This window comes from Prionailurus bengalensis, chromosome B4 (genome assembly GCF_016509475.1).
Source record: "Prionailurus bengalensis isolate Pbe53 chromosome B4, Fcat_Pben_1.1_paternal_pri, whole genome shotgun sequence".
In the NCBI taxonomy this organism is placed as follows: Eukaryota; Metazoa; Chordata; class Mammalia; order Carnivora; family Felidae; genus Prionailurus; species Prionailurus bengalensis.
The window spans coordinates 15312514-15339730 of NC_057358.1; the positions used below are offsets into that span (position 1 = coordinate 15312514).

A 27217-nucleotide genomic window follows, 5' to 3' on the forward strand; every position below is an offset into this window, starting at 1 on the left:
CTACACCCTTACCACCCTTCACACAATGTCTAACGGGGTGCACTTTTCCCCTCACATTTTTTCTATATTGTCTCCTGAAGAACAAATCCTTCCTCCCTTCCCTACCTCCCTTCCTTCCCTCCCTTCCCTCCTCTCTCCCTTCCTTCCTTCCTTCCTTCCTTCCTTCCTTCCTTCCTTCCTTCCTTCCTTATTTTTCCATGTGTTTGAATCTCTACCATGGTATTTTGGGGGTTGACCTAATGCATCCCTTTTTACTTATTATAATCTAAATTTCTCGAGATAATCTACTCTTGCTCTGGACTCTGCTCTCCTGTCTGTAGCCTGTGTTTATCTCACATACCTCTCCTTTCCCATTCATTTACACAGTCTTACATCACAAGATAGTGTTATTCTTACTATGATCGCTAAAGAAATGAGAAGACATCCATAAAGATTATCACAAAATAATAAATTCTATTTAAAAATAGGTACACCAGAACACAAATAAATATCTGTAGGAATTTTGCCCCCCTTTTTAAAAAGAAGCAATGACATCCACAAAGGCCTTGGAATTAATTTTGGAACCACCTTATGATCTTCATAAGAAAATCTCCTTACCTTAGCTTCATGTTTTACGCAGATTAGTATTACTCACCTAGTTCACCAGACTGATGCCAAGTTCCCTTTGATAGTTTCCAGAGCTCACAGCTGTTCCGCTGCTATGAAGGATTTCCAAAAGAATACGGAACATATCCTGATGACAGTTCTGAAGGAGAATTGCAAGATTGCTTTTGAGTAATGGCAACATAATTAAAATGTCTATAGTTCCCAATCACTTTAGAAGGGAAACTCCCTTTTAGATACGGTAAATTCCCTTATTTCTGGTAACAGGTTGAACTTACTATTTTATAGTCACATCATAAGAGCGGACTCAAACTTCTGTTACTTTAATTATGTTCCAGTTCATGGTGTACTTAAGACTTTTAATCTGTATATGTGGAAAATATGCTCTTGATAATTACACTGTGTCCGTCTTATTGCCTCTAGGACTATACTTGATAAAAAGGAACTCCTGGAGTTTGCTCAACTTGGCTGTTACTTGGAATATGATCTCTTTGGGACTGAACTCCTTCATTACCAATTCAACCCGGATATCGACATGCCCAATGATAATAAAAGAATTAGGAGGTAAATATGATGAAATCCCTGATAGTGTTCCCTTTTACCAGTCCTTTTTGATTCATATCTGGGTAGGTATTAGCAAAGATTCGGAAAACAGTGAGCAGGCAGAACCAGAGACTTGCAGAAAAAAATGTATCAATGCTGTTTTGGGGAGAGAAATCTCTATATATTATTTCAAGAAGCAAATGAGTCATCCTAAGTAGGCAAAAGCTTAGCAGAGCCTTAGGAGTTCAGTGCAGATGGGCAGCTGACAAGAAACAGATAATACTTAACCCCTGCCATGACAAAAAGAGAACAAAGATGCTTTCGTCTTTCTATCCCTAATGAAGTAAGTGGTTTCTTTCCCATGTTGACCACACTGAAGTCCTAACCTCCTACAACGTGTGTGTGAAATGCTTTATCAAAAATATTCACTATGGAGATGATTGAAACTTAAATGCTGTAAGTAGAATGTCTAAAGACCAAACATCATACAGAATTTGACCCCTCAAAATTGCCGAAGCAACAAATTGTCCGAGTCATTCTCTGTAACCAAGTGGAAAGTTTCTGGAGTCAAGGATGGATGGTTACCTGGTTTGTCCTGGTTACAAGGTGATGTGAACATTGGATGCACCAAGTTAGGGAATCTGGGAGGAGAAAAAGATTTGGGATTGACAAGGAGGACTTTGGTTTGGGAATAATCTAAGAGTAGCTATCCAGTGGGGCTGTGGATAAGGCTGTGAGGCTCAGGGCAGAGAGCTGGACTCAGACATAAATCTAGGCATCTTTGGTTTGTATGTCATGGTTGGCAGCGTGGGAATGAATGAGATCACTCAGAGGAGAGAATGAGGACAGAACTCTAGGGAACAATGATATTTAAGGAATGGACTCAGGAAGAGTCACTCAAGGACAGATCGAAAAGTTTTCAAAGTGAGAAGAGAATCAGGGAAATATGTTGTTGTGCAAGTAGGTGCAGGAGACTGGAGCAGAAGGGCTTGGGCAACTGACAGGTGGCAGGCATCAGTGAGGTAAAGGCTGGAGATTCTCACTGTGCAGTCAGTGAAGTCTCCGTAGAAAAGTCTTGAAGAATGAGTAGGGGGTAAGGAAGAGGAGAGAGAAGGTAGGGTTACTCTTTCAAGAAGCTTGGTGGTCAGGGGAAGCAGGGGCATAGGGTCAAAGTGAGAAGACAAGATAGGATCAAGGGAAGGTTTTGTCAAGGGTCCAGCAATGTTTGGGGCACCTGGGTGGCTCAGTCAGTTGAACATCTGACTCTTGATTTCGGCTCAGGTCATGATCCCAGGATCCTGGCTGGGCTCTACTCTGAGTGTGGAGCCTGCTTAAGAGACTTTCTCTCTCTCCCTCTGCCCTTTTTCCCCATTCACTCTTTCTCTCTCTCTCTCAAACTAACGAAGGGTTAAGCAATGTTTATGTGGCTGAGAGCAAAAGCAGAGACACAAAGAGAACAAATCGCAGGAAGAAGTACCTCTTCTATAGGGTTATGGAATTTATATGAAATAAAGTATGAAGAGTTTTTTCCTGAATGTCTGGTGCAGAATATGAAAATAGTCGATCGACACTAACTTAAAACAATCTGGAGAGAGGAGATATAGAGCAAGCTTTCCAAGGAGACAAACAGATGGCAGCTGGGAAGCAAACAGAAAGTTGGTTGAAAGGTGTAAGGCGAGTAATGGGGTGAATGCAGATAGATGTGGTGAGAATGGGAAACCGAGGACATATGACCACCTGTGTTCTGTAGGGTCCCTGTGAAGTCAACATGGTTATCTTCTGCGAAGGAGGGAACAGATTCAGGGCAGGACCTTGTAGAAGAGGAGGAAGGCTGGGAATGGACACTGAGTGAATGAGACAGATACTGATAGGACACGGTGTGTGTGAGACCCCGGTGAGGCTCAAGATCATGTCTGCACGACCGAACATGGGCACCAGTGCACATGACTTGGTGATTATTCCGCCCCCGCCCAAAAGTTTTGTATTTTGATAATAAGACCAAAGAAGCTTTGAGGAGAAGCAGAAAACGTGAACAGTTAGAGAGACTAAGGGTTGGGATTCTGTCTGAAAAATGTGGTCGACAGGGGATCTGGGGTGGGGTTGAGTGAGGGTCCTGAGGTCCAAGACGAACAGAAGAAGGTATAGAGAAAAGTAAGAAGAGGTGGGAATAACATAGCAGCGACAACCAATCAGAAGCTTGAGTGAGGCGGGAATGTACCCAGAAGACGGTGAGGGAAAAAGAGAAATGTGACTCGTGGTCGGGGTGGGAGAGTGAAGATTGGGGTTTCAGAGAGGAAGTAGTCTTCTGGGACGGAGACGGGCCAGAATGTGGTTAAGGGCGTAGAAAACTGTGTGGGCTACGAGTAAAGACACCTGACCTACAGAAGTGATGTCCAGAAACGGAGGCTAAAGCAGCAATGGTAGGACATACCCCCACACTGGAATTGAGGGGAAGATCTGTGGCCACGGTCGGGGACAGCCCTCAGCTCTTAGCGTGGGCGGCCAACCTTTACACCTGTGTGCCTTCTGCCATCCCTGCGTATGGATACTCTTCCTGCATGACCTCATTAACAGTAAAATAGGCTTCAAGTTCAATATCATCAGGGAGAGCTAGCTGATCCATGTAATGCTTGCTATGTAAATATGGAGATGCTCAGCTGTACAGGAGCAAACTGACCTGACCAATGAAGCTAGGACTTAAAACAAATTTTTTTAAACCACTGAAATCAGTTCTTTAATACAGCAATTTATTGTTCCGTTTTTGTTGTTGTTAATTTTGCGTCAGGATTTTACCTAACTTTCTTAGGAGCACCATTTAGTACAGGCAGACAAGTTACCCCAGGGCCCTACGAGCCTGGGCCATGCTGTGAGGTGAATATTCTTTGGGATTTAAAGTGGGGGCGTAGGGTAGGGCTTTCTCATCTTTCATGATCTCCAAACCCTGTTTCCTGATGAATGCCCTCAACATACGTTTTACGATTCATCTTGGAAATGGGAAGTTTGCTTCTAAGACCCGCTTCCTTTTCCTAAGCCCCTTTGGGGCAGTGAGCTGTATCTTTTATATCTTCTGAAGCAACCCTACGCCACCCATGCGGCTCCCAGACCTTGACTAAGAGAGAGGGGATCGGCAGAGGGGGTCTGAAGGATATATGGGGGGAAGATGACCAGCACCTCTCCTCATATTCCTCCTTGATAACTTCTGGCTATTAATTCAAGAACAAGAATTTAATTTTGGCCAGCTTTCATTGAGCCAAATGTAAACATTCTAGATGTCTGGAAATACATCAAAATATATATGCGGTATATGCGTGTTCATGTATATGTATGTATGCTTTATCTTCCCTAAATTAAAATCATGCATAAGGTCACTTGGCTCAAGCACAATTCACGGTAATTACCGAATGACCTTTAGGCAGCGGGTGTGTTCCAGCACCCCCCCTGGTCCGCCATCTCTTGGGCACTTGATTTTCATCATCCATTGGCAGTCCCTTTCTGAGCCTTAGTCATCTTACATCTCTGAACTGCAAGAACATAGAAGCACGCTTCTGCCTACCTCTGGTTTTCAGCACCAGAAATTCTGTGTCTGACACCTGTTTTCAATCTTACGCTCCATTTCTCAAATCTTATTATATCTCTGCCTTTTCACACTTTGTAGTCTCTCTCTAATATTTGTTTGCAAAACACTAACTCATTTGTATTTCTATAATTACTGTCATTTTTGTCTTCTCATCTACAGTGGTTCCTTCCTTCTGGCAGCGTCTCGGAACTGTTCTTCCACACAATGGCACAGCATGAGAGAGGAGCTTTTATTTTAAGACTGGCCAAGTCATATCTTGATTTGATAGTCAGGAGAGAACTGTTTTGTAGAGTCACAGCAGTGTCTTTGTCGTGAGGTAACTAGTCTCTACGTTCTTGACTTAAATCAGTTCTAAGGATTCTCAGTTTTAAGCGAGTGTCTTAGCCATTATACTCTTTCCTTACTACTTCACAATTGAGTAGCAGTGTTGCAGGAACAACAACAAGGATCTGCTGTTCCATACGATATGCCTCTGACATAATACGATATCGCTTTTTTTTCCTCAGACAAGGGAAAGAGACAAAAACTTCTGGGAAATGCTCAGAGACGATAAGGAGGAAGGCATACCCTAAAATTTCCCATAACGTGACACTCCTTCTCAGTTGTGGATTAAGGGTTGCCACACTAAGTTTCAGCGTGGGCATGCATTCTGTCAAATCTTTCTCTCTTCTCATAAATGACCCTAGAACTTTCTAGGGAATTGCCTCAAAGAGAGTTCCAAAAGTAACTTCAGGTCAGAGCTTTTGGACATTGTACAGATTTACGAGGTAAATATCCATGGTGGCTCAAACAGCATCCAAGTACTTACAGGACATGCGTATGAATGACACGAATACAGATTTCTAGACAAAAATGCTCGGCGTGGCTCTTGTTAGGCACGACCTACGAACACAATGTCTCACCTTCAATTATTATTTTATTTTAAAATGTATGTTCTCAGAGGGCAGAGCTTTGTGTCTGAGGTTTCTGTGCAGTGGCCCAATTTTGCATACTTTTAGTAGTTACTAAATATGACTCACACGCTAGGATGCCAAGAAATGTCACAGACACAAAAAGGATATCTTCTGAATAATTAGCCCTTGGAGGAAGGTGCTGTCTGACCATCTAGATTCATTTGGGAATCCAGAGACTGACATGACCATGAAGAGAACGCCAGGGAAGAGCCATTGTCTCCACTTTGCACCTTCTGCAAGTAGAATCCCGTGGAAGTCATGACAGACACTGCCCAGAGTCCAGACATACACAGATGGTGGCTGTCAGGAGGTGACTCACACTATAGATTACAGCATTTAACAAAGCAAAGAGGATTAGATGTTTAGACAGTAGTTGGAAAGCCCTTCTCCAGTCAACTGGCTATAAATTTAAAGGAACGGCTTGGTATTTACAGCAATCTTGTTGAGATAGAAGGAAGACAGAGTAAATTTGTACTGGTTGATTTAATACAGTGCTCCAAGACTACTACTACTAAGTCAGAATTCTCGTAGACTTCAAAGGAACAGATGCTCAAAATACAGAGGTACCCTTCCTGATCTTTTGAAAATGACCATTTCGCTTATCATATGCCCCTTCCTTTCAAATCAACTGATCTGACTCTCAGAATGTTTTACCTTTGCGAAGGTTCCTTTTGCTTCTCTGTTTTAATCAGAAATTGCCATTGATTTTATTTGCTAGAAAATAAGAGAGAGAGAGAGAGAGAGAGAGAGAGAGAGGGAGAGAGAAAGACGGGGCGGGGGGAGAGTGAGGTCTGGAAAATGGGACCACCGAGGTAGGTATTTTAGAGTGGAGAGCTGGATACAAACCTAGAACAAAGTTATTTCGTGAAATGCCCAAGCAGCCATTCACTCAGACTGGCACATCCTATTAGAACGATTTTTAATGCCGTATTGTAGGCACTGTCATAAATATCACAGGCTGGAAGTTTCTGTGTGCATGGAATAAGGATCATGTTCATGTTCCTACTACGATGCAATATTACCTTTATCATGACCACGCAATCTTTATTAAGGGTCTCCCAGTACACATGCCATAGAAGAAGGCAGTAGCTCTACAGCAAGCACAATAGATTTATGAGTAAAAAGTTGAAAGCACCCTGATCATTTTAAATGTGAGACAAATGCCATATAATGAGTTGACATTTTTCACAGAGTGCGTCTTCTGGTGGATGAAGGCTACGAAGATCGAATTCTGATGGCACACGACATACATACGAAGCATCGGCTGATGAAGTATGGAGGTCACGGCTACTCTCATATACTTACCAACATTGTTCCTAAAATGTTGCTTAGAGGGATCACTGAGAATGCACTTGATAAGATACTAATAGAGAACCCTAAGCAATGGCTAACTTTCAAGTAGGATGGTTGTTTACAGACTCACACCTTGAGTAGAAAGCTCGCAGAGAACATTTTTCAGTGATTTCAGACCCACAGTGAGATACTAATCAGAGCTATGTAGGACGAATGACGGATCATTTCCTATTTATGAGAATTAGAAATTTTGCCTTCTCAGAAACCAGCTGGTACATCGGTACCTTTAGGAAGTTACTGACCTAACGGAGCCCTCTTGTTCTGCCTTTAACAAAATAAATACAGAAGCACCTATTTCCAAACAGTGATTTACATTCTGTATCCCCTCTAGCAAAGTTTTGCTTTGCTTTGTTTTCTTAATCTATCAGCTGCACTACTTGAGGAAATTTAAAGTGTTTCTAGTTAAATTACCCCCTTCTGGAGCAATCTAATGTTTCTTGTAATATTGATGATCCTACTAATTATCCTGCTGTTCTTTAATTAATGCTTAATGAATAATATGGCACTTGAAAATAGCTTCTGCAGCAAGGGAAGTTAAAGTTTGAGGCTTTTCCCCCCCAAAGGACACTGTAATACAATCACCAATTCACAGTGATAAAAATATTGTCGAAGCTTAATTATATTCATTATATATTGTAGAAGTTGTCTACCTATCTATATTGACTGGTAATAAATCAGTTTTGTTGCCTGTGGCTTCCTGGTGTCCATTTTTGCTGTAAAGCTTTGTTAGTTTAAACATTTGTATAAGGGGGCATGAACACATAACATAATACTGAATTATAAAAATTCAATGGTAAAAGTCAAAATATATTACATAATATAGTTTAATGAATCATTACATTTATAATAACAAAGGCCACAGTTTAATTAATAATATATATGCAAAAAAAGAGAAATGTTTGCCATATGTATATTCCCTTTATCTCCCTTACCTTTTATTTGTTTTTCCTTGGGCCTAAACAGAGAAAATGATGCTTAGTTATCTGAAGAAAAGGTCAGATCTATTAGAAATGGCATTCTGACTCGAGCCTACTCTTCAAAAGGTACCCACCCCCGATGTTTTGTGTAAATAAAGCCTTTTTAAAACTCTTAGTTGATGTGCACTGCTGTTTATAAATTAATCTTTTGGTTGATTCCTCATTATGCTATTTGTTACAAAAACAAAAACAAAAAATCCCAAAAACTCCAAACTCCAGCTACCAATTCCTCTTTGATAAATATATATCGTTCAATAGAAATAAATTCGTTGAAACCCCATTATCAGTTATCTAACATATTAGAAAGGCCAAATAGAATTAGTCATTATTCCTGATGAATGGGCTAAGCATTTTTGATCATAGACATCATGACAGTGACTCCGACCAAGGCATTTAAACTAAGCAAACAGCACCTTCAGATGGGAACATCATGCATAACTCTTTCGGAAAGTTGAGGTTTACGAAACACAAGATATTTCTGTGGCTCAAAGATGATCACGCTTTCTGTGTATTAGAACATAAAGTACCCAAGAGGAACGAGCCGGGGGAACAAACTAATTCCTTTAAATGAAAAAATGCAAATGTCCTTCACCAGTAAAACCAGCAGATTTTTAAATCCCTGTTTTTGAAATCTACTTGTCAGAGTCTTCAAAGGCAACCGAGGAGGTGGGGGGGGGGGAGGGGTGGGGACAGGTTTTTCATTGTAACAGTGGAAGTTGTCCGATAGGGAGGATATATCAACATGCATTTTTAATCTTTTTCTTAGATTAAAGAGATGGCTTTTGGCAGTGTATTTTAACCAGAGAGAAATGATTTGCACTACTCTCAGAATCTACTTTACTGTCAGCTTTAATCCACCTGAGAAAAAAGAAAAAAGTGATCATTCAAATGCATATCATTCATAGACATTGCAAAGAAGAGCCACCCGTTTCTGCAGTCCTAATATTAACAGTCTGACACAGAATGCGGTGGGAATATTGATTGGCATATGGTGATAAAGAAGCCGTAGGCTTAATTTACAGACATGTGACGGATAGGGCATTTTAACCTAATAAACTTTACGTTTCTGGGTAGCTCTTAAAAGAGAAGCCATTTCAATTGTTTTGCTATTCCATACGCTTTTGTAATCCAAAATATATTTCGATCCAAAATAAGTCAAATAATTTTTGCGTGTTTGTGTGTATATATACACATACTTTTTTAAATTAAATTTTTGAGGCTATACAGCCACTGTGCCTGTGGTCTGAAGCCATATATATATTATACTTCCTCTAACATATGTGTGTGTGTGCGTGTACACACAAATACATGTATTTGTAGCAGATACTGGTATAAAATATATACACTTTGTTGTCATATTGGTTATACGTGAAATTATTCCTTTTGAAATAACCTCAGGCCAGGACTTGTAGTAACTATTTGAAGGCCTTACTTAGTGTCCCCTTGGTGACCCATGCAGTAGCTCAAATTAAACCTTTGTGCATTGGGTTTATGAATAATCTTTTGTTCCAAAGAAAGCAAAAGCCTCAGTCTGATTTAACACCAAAGAATAAATTTCTCTGACTTTCTAAGTAAATCTAAACGCATTCTATTGACAAAATGGACACACAGGGGATTTTCTAAATACCACACATAATTACACGTTTGCACACTTAGAGGGTAATCCTATGATACAATTTCGATCTCCATTTTTAAAAGATAATCACCAGAAAGGAGAGAAAAGAAAATTCACAAGAAAAAGGAAATGTGAAAATGATCAGAGGCTTGGGAATTCCCTCAAATCCAGAAAATTCCAGGTTAAGGCTTGAAGTTGAATCATTCCCAGGACTAGCTCTAAAGTTAACAAAAGTACAAGGCAAACAATTTCTTTGGGGACAAGCAGCATTATTTCAATTAGACCTTCTCCTGCAGGGTAAGATCATTCTCCCCACACTACGAATGGACTCCAAGTATCATCAGAAGCAGGTAAACTCACAAGAACCAAAGCTGATATATGGATCAAAGCAGCAGGGTCACAGAACACCAAAGTATCATAGATATTGGAGAAATAATTCAGTGTCTTAGATTTTTCTATAAAAATTTGTGATCTATATAGGACTTCATTCACATGGGCACTAACAATGAGGAGGAGAATTTGCTTTGGCGGTAATGGATAACACATCTGCTTATCTTGCTTTTAATTTTTTTTTTTTTTTTTTTTTTACAGAATGTTTCTGAGTATACAGATGTGAGTCAGGTAGCATTTGAATTCCCCACATATACACAACTGAGGTGCCCCGCAACTGGCATCCCCTGGGATCCTTGATTCAGTGACGTCAGCCGTACGAATCCAGTGTCCAAACTCAGAATAATAAGCTTAGTTTCTGCGTTATCAGTCCGCATAAATAATAAATCCAGAAAATGTGCTGTATTTGTTGTTATTTCCTCCATGTGCTTTCCCGCCATCTAGTTTGATGTAGACTTCATCTCCTGGCTCCAAATGAAGAACCACACTGTTACTGGCATAATCATAATTCTGATCGGCGTCTTGGGCAATGGCACTGGCACGCACCTATGTGAAACAAACAAGAATTAGAATGCGTGGAAGAAAATTCTCCAGTATTCTCTCTCTGTCTCTCTGTCTCTCTGTCTCTCTCTCTCTTTTTTCATCCATTCACAGCACCGTAAGCAGACTTGCTGCCATAGCACAGAATTTAGCATGAGAGAGTCCACCTGGGCCTTGGAGCTCTTTGAGGAGATCTTTGCAACAGTTCGAGCTCTATCCCTGGAAAGGAGGAACAGAAAGAAGAAAATGGTGCTTTCCTGAGAGTCACAGCAGCCGTCTTTTCTTACCTTACCTTACGTGGTAAAAACAATGCACACCAACCTATTCTCTTCCTAAATCAGCACTTTTTCTAATTCCTTGAACCTCTCCGCCCAATCACTTCTTGGAATGGAAATAAGGGTAATTTTTTTGCATTTCAATTCAGACCAATTAGCAATAATCTAAACCAGCTGTTTATGAGTACAGAGGTTTAATCCAAACTTCAGCGGGTCCCCAGGATTTTCAGAAAATCGAGATCCACAGGCAGTTGAGATTCAGGGAAATAAAACAACCCCAGCTCTACTACATAGGGGAAAAAAAATGAAGAAAGCCTTTTCACGTGAGGCTTTCGAAATCTAATTCAAGTAAAGCCTTTTTTTTTTTTTTTTTTTTTTTTTGCCAGAAATCTAACTCACTTAAACGTCACCCAAGTTTGCAGAGGTCATTTTTCTATTTGTGGCTTTTTATTATTTCATTGTGCTGTGTGCACTTAAATAAATTATTTAATTGCCACATATCTAAAAGTTGTAGAAGGAAATAAGATTTGAGGCCTCTAAAATTTCTAAAACTTTTTAATGATCTGATTGAATACCGTTTTATATTTAGGTGATTCTAAAATGTGTGGTTTGCTGCCTATAATCCTCTCATGTTCAGCCTGTGACATAGACATCCTATCACATTCTCAACTCCGATTAGGCTTCATATTCATTTAGCCATATTTTGATTCTGCCTTGGAAAAAAAATTTTCCATAGGCAGACTTACATTTGACTACTTTCAGTAAGACATCTTCCACTCTGTGCCTTGTTTCTATTCCATTATAATGGTGCTTCCCTTAATAACAGAGCAAACGATTTAGTGGTTTTGTAAACCTGTGTTATGTACTAATACCTGACTTGGGGTACCGTGTGCTGGCAAAATGAGGGAAACGAGGCACACGTCAAGAATTTCCAGGTGTTTCTTTCAAAATTTAAGTGATAGGTTTTCAAATTAAATTTTCATGGGCTATGTTCTCACATTAATGCTGAAATGTTAAAAAAGGACAAGGCTCTTTGACACTGCTGAACTTGTGAAGTAATTTGAGTAATATTTTAAAAATTTCTTTCTCTGGATATCGTATAGCAAAAGGAGAAAGGGGCTTAAAGGATTTAGAATTGCTTAACCCTGGGCTAACTGACACTAATACAGTGAAAGCAATGTACCACGCAATTATGCTCAGAAACACTGACTCAAATGTATACACGGATTCAGCGAGGCGATCTGTGTTGACCATTAAGTAATAATACAATGTAACGTCACAATATTTCCTAGAAATTAATTGTAGGTTTGTAGGAGTTGAATGTTTTGATTCATTAATTTCACCTAGTTATAAATTCCCTGGGGGGGGGGGGAGGGGGGATCTACAAGGAGGATAGTGCTGTTATGGCCTGATGTTTTTCTTAACGTGTGAATTTTTAATGGGTTAGAGAAATTAAAAGACAAATTAGTAATCGGCCATATCAGTAATATATTAATGAATTCACAATCCATAAATATACTATTCAGCTATTATTGATAACCAGACATATTTAGTGCTTTAGGTATTTAATATATGCTCTGCTCTATGGGTGTTGCGCTTTAACACTGTTCTCTATAGAAAGGCATCTGGGAACCAGGACTCATTAAAATCCCTTGATTTAGAGACAATAGTCTTAAATGTAGTTTTTATTCGATAGGGTATAAGCACAGAACCATGTAAATGTGACCATTTTTATTCTGTAGGTACAACACGGAGACCTGCAAATGCATTAGTGTGATCCTACAGACTAGAAGGTTACCCTTATGGTTTTTCACTTCCTTTGTCATGTGACTGCTTTTTAATAAAAGTGATTCTCTTAAGCTATTAAGCTATACTGTAGACCGCAAGACTTTCCCAATTAAATAACTGCCATACTCCAGCACGCTTTGGACAATTTCAGAATGTCTGCTCACCTGATCACGCTCGGAAGGTACAATGGCACTTGAAATTTCAAGCTCTAGTAACCAGCTTGGCGACTTCGAACAATTCTTCCTTTAAGCCATCAAACTACTGAGCAAGGTAATGCATCCACCTTGGAGGCTATTTTCAGGTTCCCAAATGTACACCGATTTCAGCATTTTCTCCGGGAATATGATGCATCCTTTCCTCAGCCCTATGTACCCATTTCTGCCTAAAGGTCCTCTAAAATCTTTTCATATCACAAGTTAACTATTTAGATTCCGCTTCATCTGTAGTGCGGGTTTCACAGCTTTTTAAAATGATGGTATTAATTTGGCATTTCATTAATCTTGCTAATAAATGAATATCAACTCACAGACTGTTGTTTCCAATATATCTCATGTTCCTCAATGCTGTAATTCACACATTCTTAGAATAAAAATCGGTCCTGAGTTGTTTTATGGTTTTAATCTGGGGCCAGCTTCAGTGGTTAATACAGTGGCTTGTTACAGGGACATTACAGTGACTGTGCTCACACAGCAATTTTTAAATTCAGGTTTGGCTGCTAAAAGTGTACAAACACATTACAATTATGTTTCCTGTCTCTTTATAAAGCCATTTGAGTCCAACTTTTACCTTTCATATCAACAAATGGTATGATTAGATTTTAGGTTGATGGTTTCAACAGGGAATACGAGAACTGTAATCCCTTTAGTGGCATATTTGTGAGAATGTAGCAGCCTGTGTGGCTTTAGCATTATCTTATTAGTGAGGGTTTATCATCGGAGACGATATTTATGGTAACATTTGCTAATTTAATTAATTGCTACTGATGCTCCCATAATTTCATTTTCATTGTACTTCTGTGGGATCATAAACAAAAGGTTAAGTGGTGCATCAGGTTAATTTACCGGCCTTTGATGTTTCCATCTGTGATCCTGCATTCAACACAAAGCACAAATAAAATGCTTCCCATATAGTTACGGTCCAGAGGCACTCTTCTATCCTAGAGTGAACTGCATTTTTAGTTTAATTTTTGTGCTTCTCAAATCCACTTAATCCATAGCACATTACACTGACATAGATCTCTGAGTTTCTGTTTTATGAAAACAAATTAGGTCTGCTCAGGGGGGAGACTGCCATGCTAAGAAGTGATCGGACAAGAACATAACTGAAAACCAAGGATAAACAATTTGTTTCATAGTAATAAAATAAATTTCATAAAATAGTTCTCATTTGCAACTCTCTGCAAATCAGACTTTACAAAATAGTCCTGTCCTAGGGATAAAATTCCTTAATGGTAATATTTTAATAGCCATTTTCCAAAAGAGTCCATGTTGAAGTCGAAAATACATTGTGTGGTGCTACATATACATATATTTTTTAATTACTTGTTGCACACCTTTTGAAGAAGTCACAGCTTAATAATGCCAATGGAGAGCTTGCTACATGATAAGGTCAGCTGGTTTGCCTTATTTTTTTTTTTTTCCTGATCCTCACAGAATGTGCCTGCTAGGATGATACAAAGGAGCATTCGACTCTCCAAACAATGAAATAATTTTAAAAACAAAATGCAGGTAGCGCATGTATAAGAAATGGTTTTCTTGGAATCAGTACAATATACCTGAGCTCAGCAGTTGAGATAAGAACACTTAAACTAATTAATATGTATCGTTCCCTGATTAGTCATGCAATTGCCATTTCTGGATACTTAAAGATGTGAGTGTTTTTATTCAGTGGCTGATAAAACTTGGTATTGTTCCATTTTAATTAATACCTCTAAAAACAATCCTTCAGCCCGACAGTAATTTCCAGACCTAACCTTTGAGTCAGAAGAGAGCCAATTTGAAAAGAAATGGGTGCCTCATCACTGTCTGCCAAGGGGCTGGTCATAAACCATTCCCTAAAGGCGACAGAATACCTCTATTTGGGTACGGTGAGTCATGCCCTTTTTAGCCATTTACCTACACCTGGCTCACTGCTCTATAAATGATTTTTATTTATCTTAATATTATTTTTGTGCATAATAACTATAATAAACAACCCTGTCAGTGCCGCCTGGTGGCCATTTTCCCTTTTTTGTTGTTGTTGTTTGTTTGTTTTGTTTTGTTTTGTTTTGATTTACCTGTCTTGTGGGTTCCTTGAGCTTTTTTAATTCCTTTAGAAGTGACAGGTGGGAGGAAGGGGGAGGGCAGGATTTTGTGCCCTTCCTTATACATTTAGAGTATTTGTCTTCCACTTTTGAAAAAACTCTGATACTGAATTAGGCCTTTGGAATAAATCCTGCCTTAATGCTGCTTAATAGAGACCTGGGTTAGAACGGAAAAGGTCTGATTTCGAGGGGGCGGGTGATCTGAAGCCCAATGAGCCCTCGTTAAATCTAAGTTGGCCACAGCGGGGTTCCCTGGGCCACCCAATAAGCAACATTAAAGCCAGAGAACCCAGACCAGACTTCAGGCTGCAGGTTGCAAGGCCTTGCCCGAGTGCGGCTGCTGATTCAGCGCGCGAGCCTCAGGTCCGATTACACTTTTAGGCAGTTACAAATACTATTGTCCTCTTCTGACTGAGAAATTAGACACACTTTGTTTTCGCACTGACCGCGAATTTCTCAAGCAAACGGTAAAGTGGCCCCGGCATAAAAGTGCCCACCCGTGGCCCTTGTGGCAGAGCCGACCAGCTCAGGAGAGTAAGTCCCAGGGGCCAGGGCGCTGCTCTGAGGCTGGTTCACAGTCAAGGCCAAGGCCACTGCCTCTCGAGAGAAGGCGGGGTTGGAAAGACTACCCAGCCGGCGGCCCGGGGCTCCCTGGCGGTGAGGCCCGTCGCCCCAGGGCCGGCTCGGCCTCCGGCCCTCCTTGCCCCCTGCCTGTGCGGCCTCCTACCCCAGCCGGTGGAGTAAGGGCTCTGCGTTTGGGTGCGTGTTTTATGGAGTGCACTCACGAGTCTCAACTTTTTTCTTTTGTCATCAACACTCTTTACTTCTCCCCCTTCTTCTGCTGGGGCTGAAATCTAAACAGGAGTTTGCGTCTTGCATTTGACTATATGCTTGTTTCCGAGGTCTGGGACGCCGCAAGGGCCCTGGCGACCGCAAGTTCCCGGTCCCTCTTCGGCTCGGGACGCCCCACACTTGGACTCGCTCTTTCGGGTCCCTTCTTTCTCCAGCGGGCCCCTTTCTCCCCCGAGTTTGCCACCCTGGCACGCCCACTTCGGGGCTCCCCGCTAGCCGTCCTATTCCAGGCAAAGCCTGAGAGCGACCCTAGGCTGCAGAAGATCCCCCGGCCGAGGGTAGCGTCCCTCTGCCGGCCTCCCGGGGCACAGGCTGCCCAGGGGACCGAGCTCCCAGCTCCCCTGCCCTCGAGGGTCGCTCTCGCACTGGCGCGCACAGCGAGCGCAGGTCCTAGCTTGGGAACCGCCCTCTCCAGGCCTCCGGGCGCCCTCTTAGGCCCGCGACCCCCGCCTCTCCAGGGAGTAACAGCGTCCCCTCGGCTCCACTCCCGGGAGCCCGGCTGCCGCGCCCTTCCTCCGCGGGCTCCCACCCCCATTTCCGGGGTCTCCTCCCTCTTGCCTGCACCTTCCCGCGCTCCCTCCCCGCCCACCCCGCTGCCCGCCGGCACTCACCTGGTTGTTCTTGCAGAGATCAGCCCACATGCTGGTGCCGTCCCCTCCGCGCATCAGGACGTGGTAGGTGAAGAAGTAGATGCCCGGGATAGAGCAGGTGAACTTGCCCGTGGTGGGATCGTAGTGGTTACCGAGGTTGGTGACCACGTCGTCGAACTTGAGCACCTCGTAGCCTTCGTGCTGCCGCTTGAGGCCGGCGTAGAAGGCGATCTTGGGCACCGTGCTGTAGGTGGCGGCGCTGATGGCCCCGGCCGCGTTCAGGCCGGGCGCCCCGGGCGGGCCCGGCAGGCCTTGGCGGCCGGGCTCGCCCTTCTCGCCCGGAGGGCCCACGGGACCCGGCGGCCCGGGCTCACCGGGGGGCCCGCGCGGGCCCGCCTTCCCCGGCCTGCCGGCCTCGCCTTTGGGGCCCTGGATGAAGGTGGGCAGGGACTGCATGAGGCCGCGGTCGGGCGTGGCGGCCGTGCTGGGCGCCTTGGTGCCCCCGTAGGGGTCGCAGACCATGCGGCAGGTGCCCAGCATCTCGTAGTGCGCCGACGTGCCGGCCGAGCTCACCAGCACCGGGATGAGGATAACCAACAGCAGCACCATCACCACCCCCAGCGCCCCGGCGGCGATCAGGCGCCTCCTGCTGCCCACCAGCCGGCTCAGCGCGGGGCGATCCTCTTGTCTGCTTTTGGACAAAATTTTGAAGGTTGGGCGGGGACCTCCTCAGAGCCGAAAACAACCCCCTGCGAACCCCAACTCCCCTGGGCGGGCGCGCGCCGGCCGCTCCCCGCCTGCTCCTGCTCCTGCTCCCGCTCCCCCTGCTGAGGCTGCGGCTGGGGAGGGAGCTCGGACGCCAGGCGACTTGAGCTGAAGTCCCGGGCTGGGGGGTGGGGGCTGGGGGAGGGGCGCGCAGGGCGCCCTCTCGCCTCCCGCGAGCCCCTTGGCACCTGTGGCTGCGCCTCGGGCGCCGGCGCGGCCACCCGGAGGGCAGAGCCAGCCGCCGCCTCTCGCGCCGCCCGGGGCCGCTCACACTTTTATGCGGCCGCTGCCTGCGATCGACTTTTCCGTTTTTGCCGACTGCGCCAGTTCGCACCAACTTTCCGTCTGAAGTTGCCTTTTTCTGCCTCCTCCTCGGCTTCTCTCGCTGGCTCGGTTCGCCCTTCCGCTGCCTGTCTCCCCCTCCTTCGCCACCGCCACGGCAGCCCTAAGAGAGGCGCACCCCCCCCGCCCCCCGCGAGCTCGGGCCGGCCGCCCCCCGGGTGCGCGGAGCAGCGGCGGCGGCGGCGGGCACGGTCAGCGCGGCGAGGCTCGGGGCTGGAGCGGAGGAGCCAGTGAGCAGCGGCGAGCGCCTGGCGGCCGGGAGCGGAGCGCGAGAGAGACTGAACGCAGAATCCTGCCCGGGTACCACCTGCCAGGAGAAGAGGAGGCTGACAAACGCGCGCCGGAGCAATTTATAGGCACCCAAGGCACAGAGGAAGGGGAGCCGCTCTGGCATCTCACTGCAGCATCTGCTCCGCGCATCCCACTCAGAGAGAGTTTGGCATTACTCTGACAATGTGGGATTTTTTTTTTTTCTCAGCCTCTCTCTCTCTCTCTCTTTCTCTTTTTTTCCCCCTCTGCACATGGATGAACAGTGAGATCGTGAACACTCCCTTGCCGAGCCCAGGTGATGGCAGCTCTCTCGTTGGACACACCTGGCGGGGGGAGGGGGAGGGAGACAGATGTGCAATGGCCTCGGGGACTCGAAGGTCACACCTAAGCCCCCTGTGTCCCCGCGGGGAGCTGCGCCACTTGGAGGGTGGAGGTGAGGGTTGAAAAGAGGATGGCTCCGTTGACAATATTTCTCTGCTGGCTCACCCACAATCAGCCGGCGCTTCAGGTGTTTTTCAAAATGCCACTTTTAACATAAGAAGGGCCCTTTAGAATTTTCCAGATGGTTTTCTTTTGTAACCTTATGGTTTCCCTCGCCAGTCTTCTAAAATGAAACAAGATGCCACCCAGAGAACAGGAAGGTGTGTCGAAAAGCCCAAGGGCTGTTTTGAATGATTATGAATGAATAGGCCCACCACACACTGAGGTGGGGGTGGGGGTGGGTTCTTTTAACAAATGCGTGGATCCCGTGTCCTCGCTTACAGGACTGCAGTTCTAGCTACCTTTCAGGGGATCCTGCCATTGGATCTGAAGTTGCATGTACTTGCACCACATGCGCAAGAGATAATGACTTGTCGGATGTCTTTAAAGGTCTTAAAGCAAGCAGCCTTTACAAAAGTGCTGGGCAAGATCTTTTTGCTGAGATATGGAAAGTGTCCTGTAAGCTCCAGGCACAGTTCCTGCATGTACACTGAGGCATGGGGAAAAGAGGTAACATGGGAGAGCAGAAGGGAAAGCCTGGATTTGTAATATTAATGTAAAACCCCCAGAGTAGGTATTAGGCAAGTTATCCCACTAACAAATACAGAAGGCACACAAGAACGGCCTTAAATAAACAAGCAGAATTGATTTGTAAATCATACTTTTGCATTCAGGACCCATGGATGTCAATCAAACGTGGATGGCATTTGCTTGTCAATACGGGGATGATGGCTGGGAAGATGGTGACTTATTACATCAGGGTGAGAATCTGAAATGAGCAAGAACAAACAACACCACAGCAAGCGAACAGTAACCTCCCGGCGGCCTGGGATCTTGTCTGCGGCTACCATAGCACCGAGCGTCTCCTTTTCTGTTCCTTCCGCCTACCTTCCACAGCACCCCGGTTTAGTTCTTTCTTTCCTTCTTCTCGGTTTCCAAAGTAAGGTCAAATGAGCAGGCGGAAGACAACACCGATTCATTGATTCTTTTAAGAGAAATGTCAGGAGCTCCTTCAGGCCTTTCCTGGGAGAATCAACAGCGAGGCGCAGGCCCGCCGGGCCCAACCCAGCCTAGGTCTCCAGGTTTTCTCTCCCTCTGGCTGCTGAGGGGGCCGCCGCTCTTGCTACTGGACAAGAGTCCTTCCCACTCCTCAAACCTTTAACTTTTATTTTCGGGTAGTGGTTTTAGAAACGTGTGTCTGTGTCTTGGGCATAATTATACATGTATTTCAGAATACTTTTATTCACACGAGGAACCTTGTTTTCATATATTTGAGCAGCGGACACATAGCACATTCTCCACTGGCCACAATGCCTATTTTCCTAACACACGACCTGGGTTGCTTCTCAAAAGCCACCTTTCTTTTAGGGGACGAGATGGTAAAGGGTGTTAACAGGATGAAGGTTAATGCATTAATCAAACTCTTTTCCGATGCACCAAGTTATCAACATTCAGCAGACTTCTTTATTGCTAAAGAGAGTCCAGGTGGGGGGTAGAGGGGGGAGTTTTTAAAAGGTAGAGTTGAATAAATAAATTCTCGGGGCGCCTGGGTGGCGCAGTCGGTTAAGCGTCCGACTTCAGCCAGGTCACGATCTCACGGTCCGTGAGTTCGAGCCCCGCGTCGGGCTCTGGGCTGACTGCTCAGAGCCTGGAGCCTGTTTCCGATTCTGTGTCTCCCTCTCTCTCTGCCCCTCCCCCGTTCATGCTCTGTCTCTCTCTGTCCCAAAAATAAATAAACGTTGAAAAAAAAATTTTTTTTTTTTAAATAAAAATAAATAAATAAATAAATTCTCATTGAAAAATCTCGAGATACATGGCATTTTCCGCTGGAGACTGCTCACCTTACAGAGGAACCCGGTGAGGACGCCATGAAATGGTAGGGTTGGAATGAATGCGGGCAAGCGAGTCCACACCAGCTCACTTTTGCAGATCTTGTAAGGGCGGGACACAGCTGGGAGCAGAACCGGGGCCGTCCAGTGTGCGTGCTGGTACCCTTTCCTCTACATTGCACCGACGGACCTATGGTACCGTTCTGTTCATGGAGGCTCTTCTCCTTCTCCTTCCTTTAATGCCAAAGCGCAGCTTGGCTTCGCGAGCGAGGGCACTGGCATCTTAAAGTTCCGCTGAGGTTTGGAAAGGTGCTCTGTAGTCCTCCTTCACGAAGAAGGCAACGTTGGCCAGGCCACATGGCTGAGCCATTTTCCTGTTGAGTGCACAAACCCGGGTGGCCCACGGACATCTGGCTTTTCAGCGAAGTAAGCTTAAATTACTGGTCTCCTTCCTTTTCTCTAGAAGCGTCCCACCATGTGCTTTGGGAGAAGCTTCTTGTTGTTGTTCAGGGATGACTGGGTAGTAGGTGAACTAATGGCAGCTTGCAGCCACTTTCCACCACTTGAATTTCTGAGAAGGTTCTCTGGAAAGTTACTCACGCTTCAGCCCTTATTCTGACAGTTTGAATAAGCCATCTGATATGGCATATTACTCATCATCTCTATATGTATATAATAATAGAAAATGTGTCAATTAAAAAAAAAATATTGGGTTCTCTTCAGTCATCATCAGAGAAGCAAGTTATCGCTCAGATTTGATGTTAATCTTGGAGATGAGCCCTGGGAATCTAATTTTCCCAATCATTCCTCAAGGAAACGCAAGGCTCCGTATTCCCGTTCCTTCTACACCTGGGACTTTGTGACCGTTCGGATTATGAAGTTAAATGCAGAAACCCAAGATCCAGGTTGGATGATGGTGCTGTGATTTTCATCTTCCCCACATCATCTCTGTCTCTTTCGGAGAACCCAGCAGATCCTGAGCACGCGACTCCCACACAGATGTGCAGGGACATCATTAATCTTTATTGAGCGCCCACCGGCAGCACAGCCCTCCACTGGGCTCTTACAAGGCAAACAAATCTTTAGTCATGAGAATGATTTCCAAATGCAGCCACACTTAAACAGAAATAGCATTTATAAGGAGAAAATAAAAGGAGTTAGCAAACCCAAGGACTATCTACAGAAATAGAGATTTTAAAAGTCTGAAAAAAAATCAGACTGCGATCAGCTATTTACCTTTGATTTCTGGGTCTCCAAATTGTATTTCAGGACATATACTCCTTTGGCTGAGGAATTCGAGATTTCTAGAAAGGGTCTGCTTGGAGTAATGGAAGGAAGTCGTAGTATATCCTTATGGCTTTGGAATCAGATGAGTCTTAATTTGGATCCAGTGTCTTCATTTACTAGCTATGAAAGTTACTTAATCTCCCTGAGGCTTAATTCCCTTTTCTCTAAAATGGGAATAACACTAACACCTAACTTGTAGAGTTGTTGTGAAGACGCAAGTTACTGCATCAATTACAGCGCTACCCAACTCATGACCAGAGCCCAGTAAATGTCAGTTTTCATGTTTATCTGTTGTAGGACCGCTGAGTAGAACATGTGCATACGGGCTGGACGGTAGGACACAGGCTTCGTAAAGGAAGCTAAAGGGTCAGATTTAAGACAAATGCCATCAAATGGATACGAAGTATCACAGACTTGGACAAAACTAGATAGAACACACAAGTTTTCCAGGAGATGCGCCTGTGTGTCATATTATATAATATGAAATGAAGTAAGACGAAACTCAAAACAACGCTCACCTTCACCTTTCTCCAAAATAAGAAAAAAAAAAACACTTTTATAGCAAGATAATTTGAATTCACTGCAGTTTCACAGACCAAGATGTTGGATTTAAAACCTACTAGGAAGCGTTAAAACGTGCCCCCCCCACCCCGTTCCCGGAAAGTTCCCCAAATCAACAGGTTGCAAATGTACATAAAAATCATTGAGATAGTTACTCAGGAACTGTTCCCGTGGATGACGATTCTTGAAAAAGTTAACATATATCAGAGAGGGCTGCTTTGTATAGTTAGCCAGAAGAGTAATCACTCTGAAGGAAATAAGTCATAACCACATGCAGTAGGGAATTTTCAACAAAAAACTCTCCATGGAGGATAGTGAGTTGGAAAGCTGGCTTGGCAGGTCTATTGCCAGAAAACTATTGAATAGCCAGCTGGAAAATTATTGAGTAGCACATTGCATAAGACTTGGTATACTGCATGGCTTCAAGTTGGTCTCTTTTTTTTTTTTTTTAATTTTTTTTTTCAACGTTTATTTTTGGGACAGAGAGAGACAGAGCATGAACAGGCAAGGGGCAGAGAGAGAGGGAGACACAGAATCGGAAACAGGCTCCAGGCTCTGAGCCATCAGCCCAGAGCCTGACGCGGGGCTCGAACTCACGGACTGCGAGATCGTGACCTGGCTGAAGTCGGACGCTTAACCGACTGCGCCACCCAGGCGCCCCTTCAAGTTGGTCTCAAATTCTTGTCATATCAATCAATGCAAGGATGAAATCTCTAGTATGGATATGCTATTTTATACTTGCTTTCCACGGGTGGAATGTTCAGGCCCTAAGACCCTATTTGATGTAGAACTGAAGGGAAAGTTACCAACAATGAAATCTCAGGGGTCAGCAAGTCCTCCCAAGTGATGGTCATGATAACTCAGCCATATGAGGAAGATGGGCGAGTTCAAGAAACTACTGCCATTAGACTATAGGGAATTCCAAGCAGGAGATATATCATAGAAACACAGCTGTGAAGCCTACAGGTCAATTGGTCAGGTCAGATTGGTCAATCAGGCAGGTAGCGATAAGAACTGCGGTAGTCTTATTGTTTTAAAAATCAAAAGCATCATGAATCCTGACAGAGGTTACAGAGAACCACCAACAGAGCCAGACCCTGCCAAGAGCAGCTGCTATTCTAGAATCTGGCTCTAAGAGAAATTGGGCTGGGGTCGACAGAAACATCAAATGAAGGTACATTCAGCCCCACTGCTATATGAGAGTACCCCCAGAGAAACTCACTTTCAAATATGAACAATCTGTCCTGTGGAAAAAAAATACTGCATTCCTTGGGTATTTGTAGATGAATAGACATATCAGCTTTTCCCTAATTCGGGCAACCTCTTGGGAACAGTCTTGAACTATATAAAAATAGATACAGTTTAAAACCATAATCCTAAAAATAAATTGTAATTTAGATCTGTAATAAGCTGGAGGGGAAAAAAATAACTATCGTAGGGAGTTGTATGTTCAGTATAAGTAGTTGTATATTTCAGTGTTTCCCATTGAAAGTAGTTGCAACAATTCATAATTTAATTACTTTATATTTGGCTCTGGAAAGTGGAAAATGTAGTAAAAGGTGGTGCTACTTAGATGAGGGTTTGATGTTTTTCTTTTGCCTGGACAGTCCAAGATACAAGCGGTAATCTTTCCACTCATCAATATCCACAAAGGTCTATGGTTTCGCTCAGGCCTTCTAAGACTCATCAGCACATAAAAATATTCCGAGTGTGAGCTGCTCCACAGATGGTAATCATTCTGGGTATTTTAGCCTTTTATTGTCTGCTGCTGCCTTGTTTGGACCATTCTAGCAAGCTAGCAAATTCACCGGGGCAGGAAACAGAAGCAAAATGATTCATTTTATTACCAATGGCTGCTTTCATAAAAGAAAGTTCAAAACTATTTGCTAAATTGAGGATTACTCGAGCATGTCTATTATCCAATAGTTGCCATCATGCATTTATATGTGTGTGTGTATTTGCAATCATATGTATAGTTTCTTTACATGTACTCTTAAGGGTTTGTTAAACCTTAGTAGTTGGATAATGAGAGCCAGATGTGGTCTACCCATGATGGCTTCTCTTAGTTAAAGCCCCATAACGTGATTTCGGCACCCCGGAAAGTACGAACATTTGTTCTAGCATTACACAGACCACTGGTTGGCCCTCTTTGCCCATTTCCCTGAGGGCTAAGGGTGACATGGTCCTTTTTACAAAAGGCCTTGAATAGAAAAAAGAAAAAAAAAATTAGGATTTAATTAAAAGGAATTTTAGACATGTGGTTCTCAGATACAATCACGCATCAGGTCTAAACTACATAATTAACTTTTCCTTCAGAAATTCAGAACAAGCACAGAAGGCCCTAATCTAATGTTTTATCCAGTTTTGACTCTACTAGTTAGAATGAATTTGTTAGATAAGTCACTTCTATTATCTTCTCATTAACGTGTTCCATTCAATTCAACTGAACTGAGTTAAAACCTGCAAGAAAAGAACTGGGCTTTGCTACACATCTGCTCCTCCTGACGCCTCTCCCATGACCGGACCCCTCTCACGCTCCCGTTTGCAACGACCTGCCTCCAGCACCTTGCTCAGGGTGGTTCACCATTCTGCCCAGAAATAGCAACACCCTTAGTGTCCGCACGGCCAGAAAGTCCAGGTACTCAAGCTTGGAATGCTGGGCTCTTCAGAAATTGCCCCAAGGCCTCTTTACCTGGCCAGCCTTGATTTGCATACCCAGCCCCCTCTTTATCCATTTTCTGGTTTTCAGTTAATCATGCCAGAAGTGGTCTTGTCATTGCCTTCTCCTCTACTCTGGCAACCAACCTCCTCCCTCTTCTCTTTCCTCCTTCTGCTATTATCCCTCTTTCAGCCCCACTCCACCCATCTGCTAAAACCACCTCCTTCATCCCTTCTCCTACTGGCTCCCTCCCTGCACCCCCTTGCCACTCCCTGCCTCCACGGTTCTTCCAGAGCCTGTGGCTTGTCCTGGTTCACAGCACTTCCCTCCCATTGCTTTGGTGGTGGTGGTGCCGGACCGGGGGGGGGGGGGGGGGCGGTTGTCACCTCTGTCCCCCTTCTGTTACTGTCAGAAATGCTAGCAGTTTTCATCTTCGGGCCCTATGCCACCCCCAGGCACCAAAGACATGTTGATTAGGGGCCAAATGCGTTGTTTGTTGATTGGAATTGTTAAATCACGATTGGACAGTATAGTTTTCAAAAGAAATTGTTAAGGTTTAAGAAATCTGGATGTGGTCGGGCCCCTGGGTGGCTCAGACATCTGACTTCAGCTTAGGTGATGATCTCACGTTTCATGGGTTCGAGCCCTGTGCCCCGCGTCCAGCTCTGTGCTGGCAGCTCAGAGCCTGGATCCTGCTTCCAATTCCGTGTACCTCTCTCTCTCTCTCTCTCTCTCTGCCCCCTCCCGCTCGTACTCTCTCTCTCTCAAAAATAAATAAACATAAAAAAATAGAAATCTGGATGTAGTGAACATGCCTGGACTGGAAATTAGATATTTCCAAGGACTAGACTTCCCTAAAAGACTGGAAACCCTTCACCTGCCAAAAGTGTTAGTTTAAGAAGCAGATTAGTATCAGATCTTTATAAAATCAGCAAAATTAGGAGCTGAGAAATACCCTGTACAAGAATCGGAGGCAGAGATGCATGAGGGCCTTAGATGTCAGACCTCGTATGTGTTTACCTCGCAAGGAGAGATGTGTGCAGGGTTGGCTATGATAGTGGAAAACGACAATTAAATTTGTTTAACGACTGTATTTTCCAAATGCCTCATACTGTGTGCATGGTGGGGAGCAAAAATTCAACTGTGATTACTGAAAGAGAATATGAGTTTCTCAGGGATTTTGGCCCAAGAGGATGGCCATACGAAGCACCTAAACTACAGGCCCCAGGGGGTCTCCTATGGGTTTCTCCGCCCATTTCTTTAAGATTCATGCCAAGGTATTCTGCCTATAGTCTATCTGCTGTCAAGAACTGGAGGCAAGATATTTCTTCTAAAATACAGAATGATAGGGGCACCTGGGTGGCTCAGTTGGTTAAGCGTCTGACTCTTGACTTTGGTTCAGGTTGTGATCTCACAGTTCACGAGTTTGAGCCCTGCATTGGGCTCTGCGCTGACAGTGCAGAGCCTGCTTGGGATTCTGTTTTCCTCTCTCTCTGCCCTTCCCTGACCTGCTCTCTCTCTCTCTCTCTTTCTTTCTCTCTCTCTCTCTCTCTCTCTCTCTCTCTCTCTCTCTCAAAATAAATAAAAAGTAAACTTAAAAAAAATAAAGTAACATACAGAATGGTCATATTAATTCTTCTAAACTTCACCTAGTTCCAAAGAAGTATTGAAGTTTCTAAAGAGAAAAACACAAAGACATGTAAAACAGCTCCTCAAAAATCAAAATAAGAGAACTATAGCTAGGTGACTGAAAGAAAGGCTGGGGACAAGGGAGAAAGCTTTGCCACAGAAGTGTTACATCAAGGGTGGTGGCTGCTGCATAGAAAATACTTCTGGGTTCCCCAGTAGCCAAGGCAAAAAGGAAAACGTTGCAGATTATCTTCATCTTGTGATTTATGAAAAAAAAATTCCAACATTCAGGAGAAAGAGATTATTCTTATTATAAAATTCTAAGAATTTAGTGAGCGAGAAGTATGGAACTGTATCATGAATAACAGTCAAAAGCAGCTTCACAGAAAATGAAGAAATGTTCCCCAGTGACAAACTAAAGAAGCCCAAATCTAATGCAGCTTACCAACCCTAGTACATCTGGAGATTCATTCAAAGAAAGCTGACAAACTCAACAAGAGGGAAACAAGACTCCCCGAAAACACACAATTAGCAAGAACAGAATGATATGGGATCGAGGGCAGAGGGTGCGGTTTAAACCCGAATGGGCCACGGCTCATTTTCAAATAAAAATCAGAAGTGTAGTAAATGCTATCATCGGAGTGACGAAGCTCGGTGGAAACAAATGCAAATAAATTCCACATTTCTGTTTCTTTTTAGTATGTAATTTGAAAAGATCAGTCAAATGTGACTAGCTACAGAAAAAAGAAAAGAAGTTAAACCATTTGGCAGATTTGTTCCCAAGTCATGCCTACAATATTTGGACCCGTGCATTACTACAGATAGAAAAGCGTTACTACTCACATTATAAAAACACAATGTTGGGCAGATAGGAAGTGAAATAAATCACACCTAATTCTCCAGTTTTGAAACCAAAATGAATGCATATCCTGCCTGATGACAATATTCATAAACACCAGGAACTATTCATATAAGAGATTACTGACCCCATGCGCCCCTGTGATGTCACAGCAAGCTACTTACAGCAGGTACAAAAA

General features: G+C 43.8%; 2 protein-coding genes across 2 annotated transcripts in view; one reads left to right on the forward strand and one right to left on the reverse strand.

Annotated features, from left to right (window-relative positions):
- The window catches only part of PTER (phosphotriesterase related), a 70097-nt gene extending 61909 nt beyond the window's left edge, over nucleotides 1–8188 (forward strand). Inside the window, exons 4-5 of the mRNA XM_043564673.1 lie at nucleotides 1027–1167; nucleotides 6868–8188. Of these exons, the coding sequence (XP_043420608.1) occupies nucleotides 1027–1167; nucleotides 6868–7078 (352 nt within the window). The 3' untranslated portion in view covers nucleotides 7079–8188. The remainder of the gene's footprint in view (nucleotides 1–1026; nucleotides 1168–6867) is intronic.
- A 1992-nt stretch (nucleotides 8189–10180) lies between these two features.
- Nucleotides 10181–17527, reverse strand: C1QL3 (complement C1q like 3). The gene is made up of 2 exons (XM_043564675.1): nucleotides 16380–17527; nucleotides 10181–10557 (listed from the first exon to the last, which is right to left on the reverse strand). The coding sequence occupies exons 1-2, from the start codon at nucleotides 16965–16967 to the stop codon at nucleotides 10378–10380; spliced, it is 768 nt and encodes a 255-aa protein (XP_043420610.1). The 5' UTR covers nucleotides 16968–17527; the 3' UTR covers nucleotides 10181–10377.
- Nucleotides 17528–27217: the final 9690 nt, after the last annotated feature.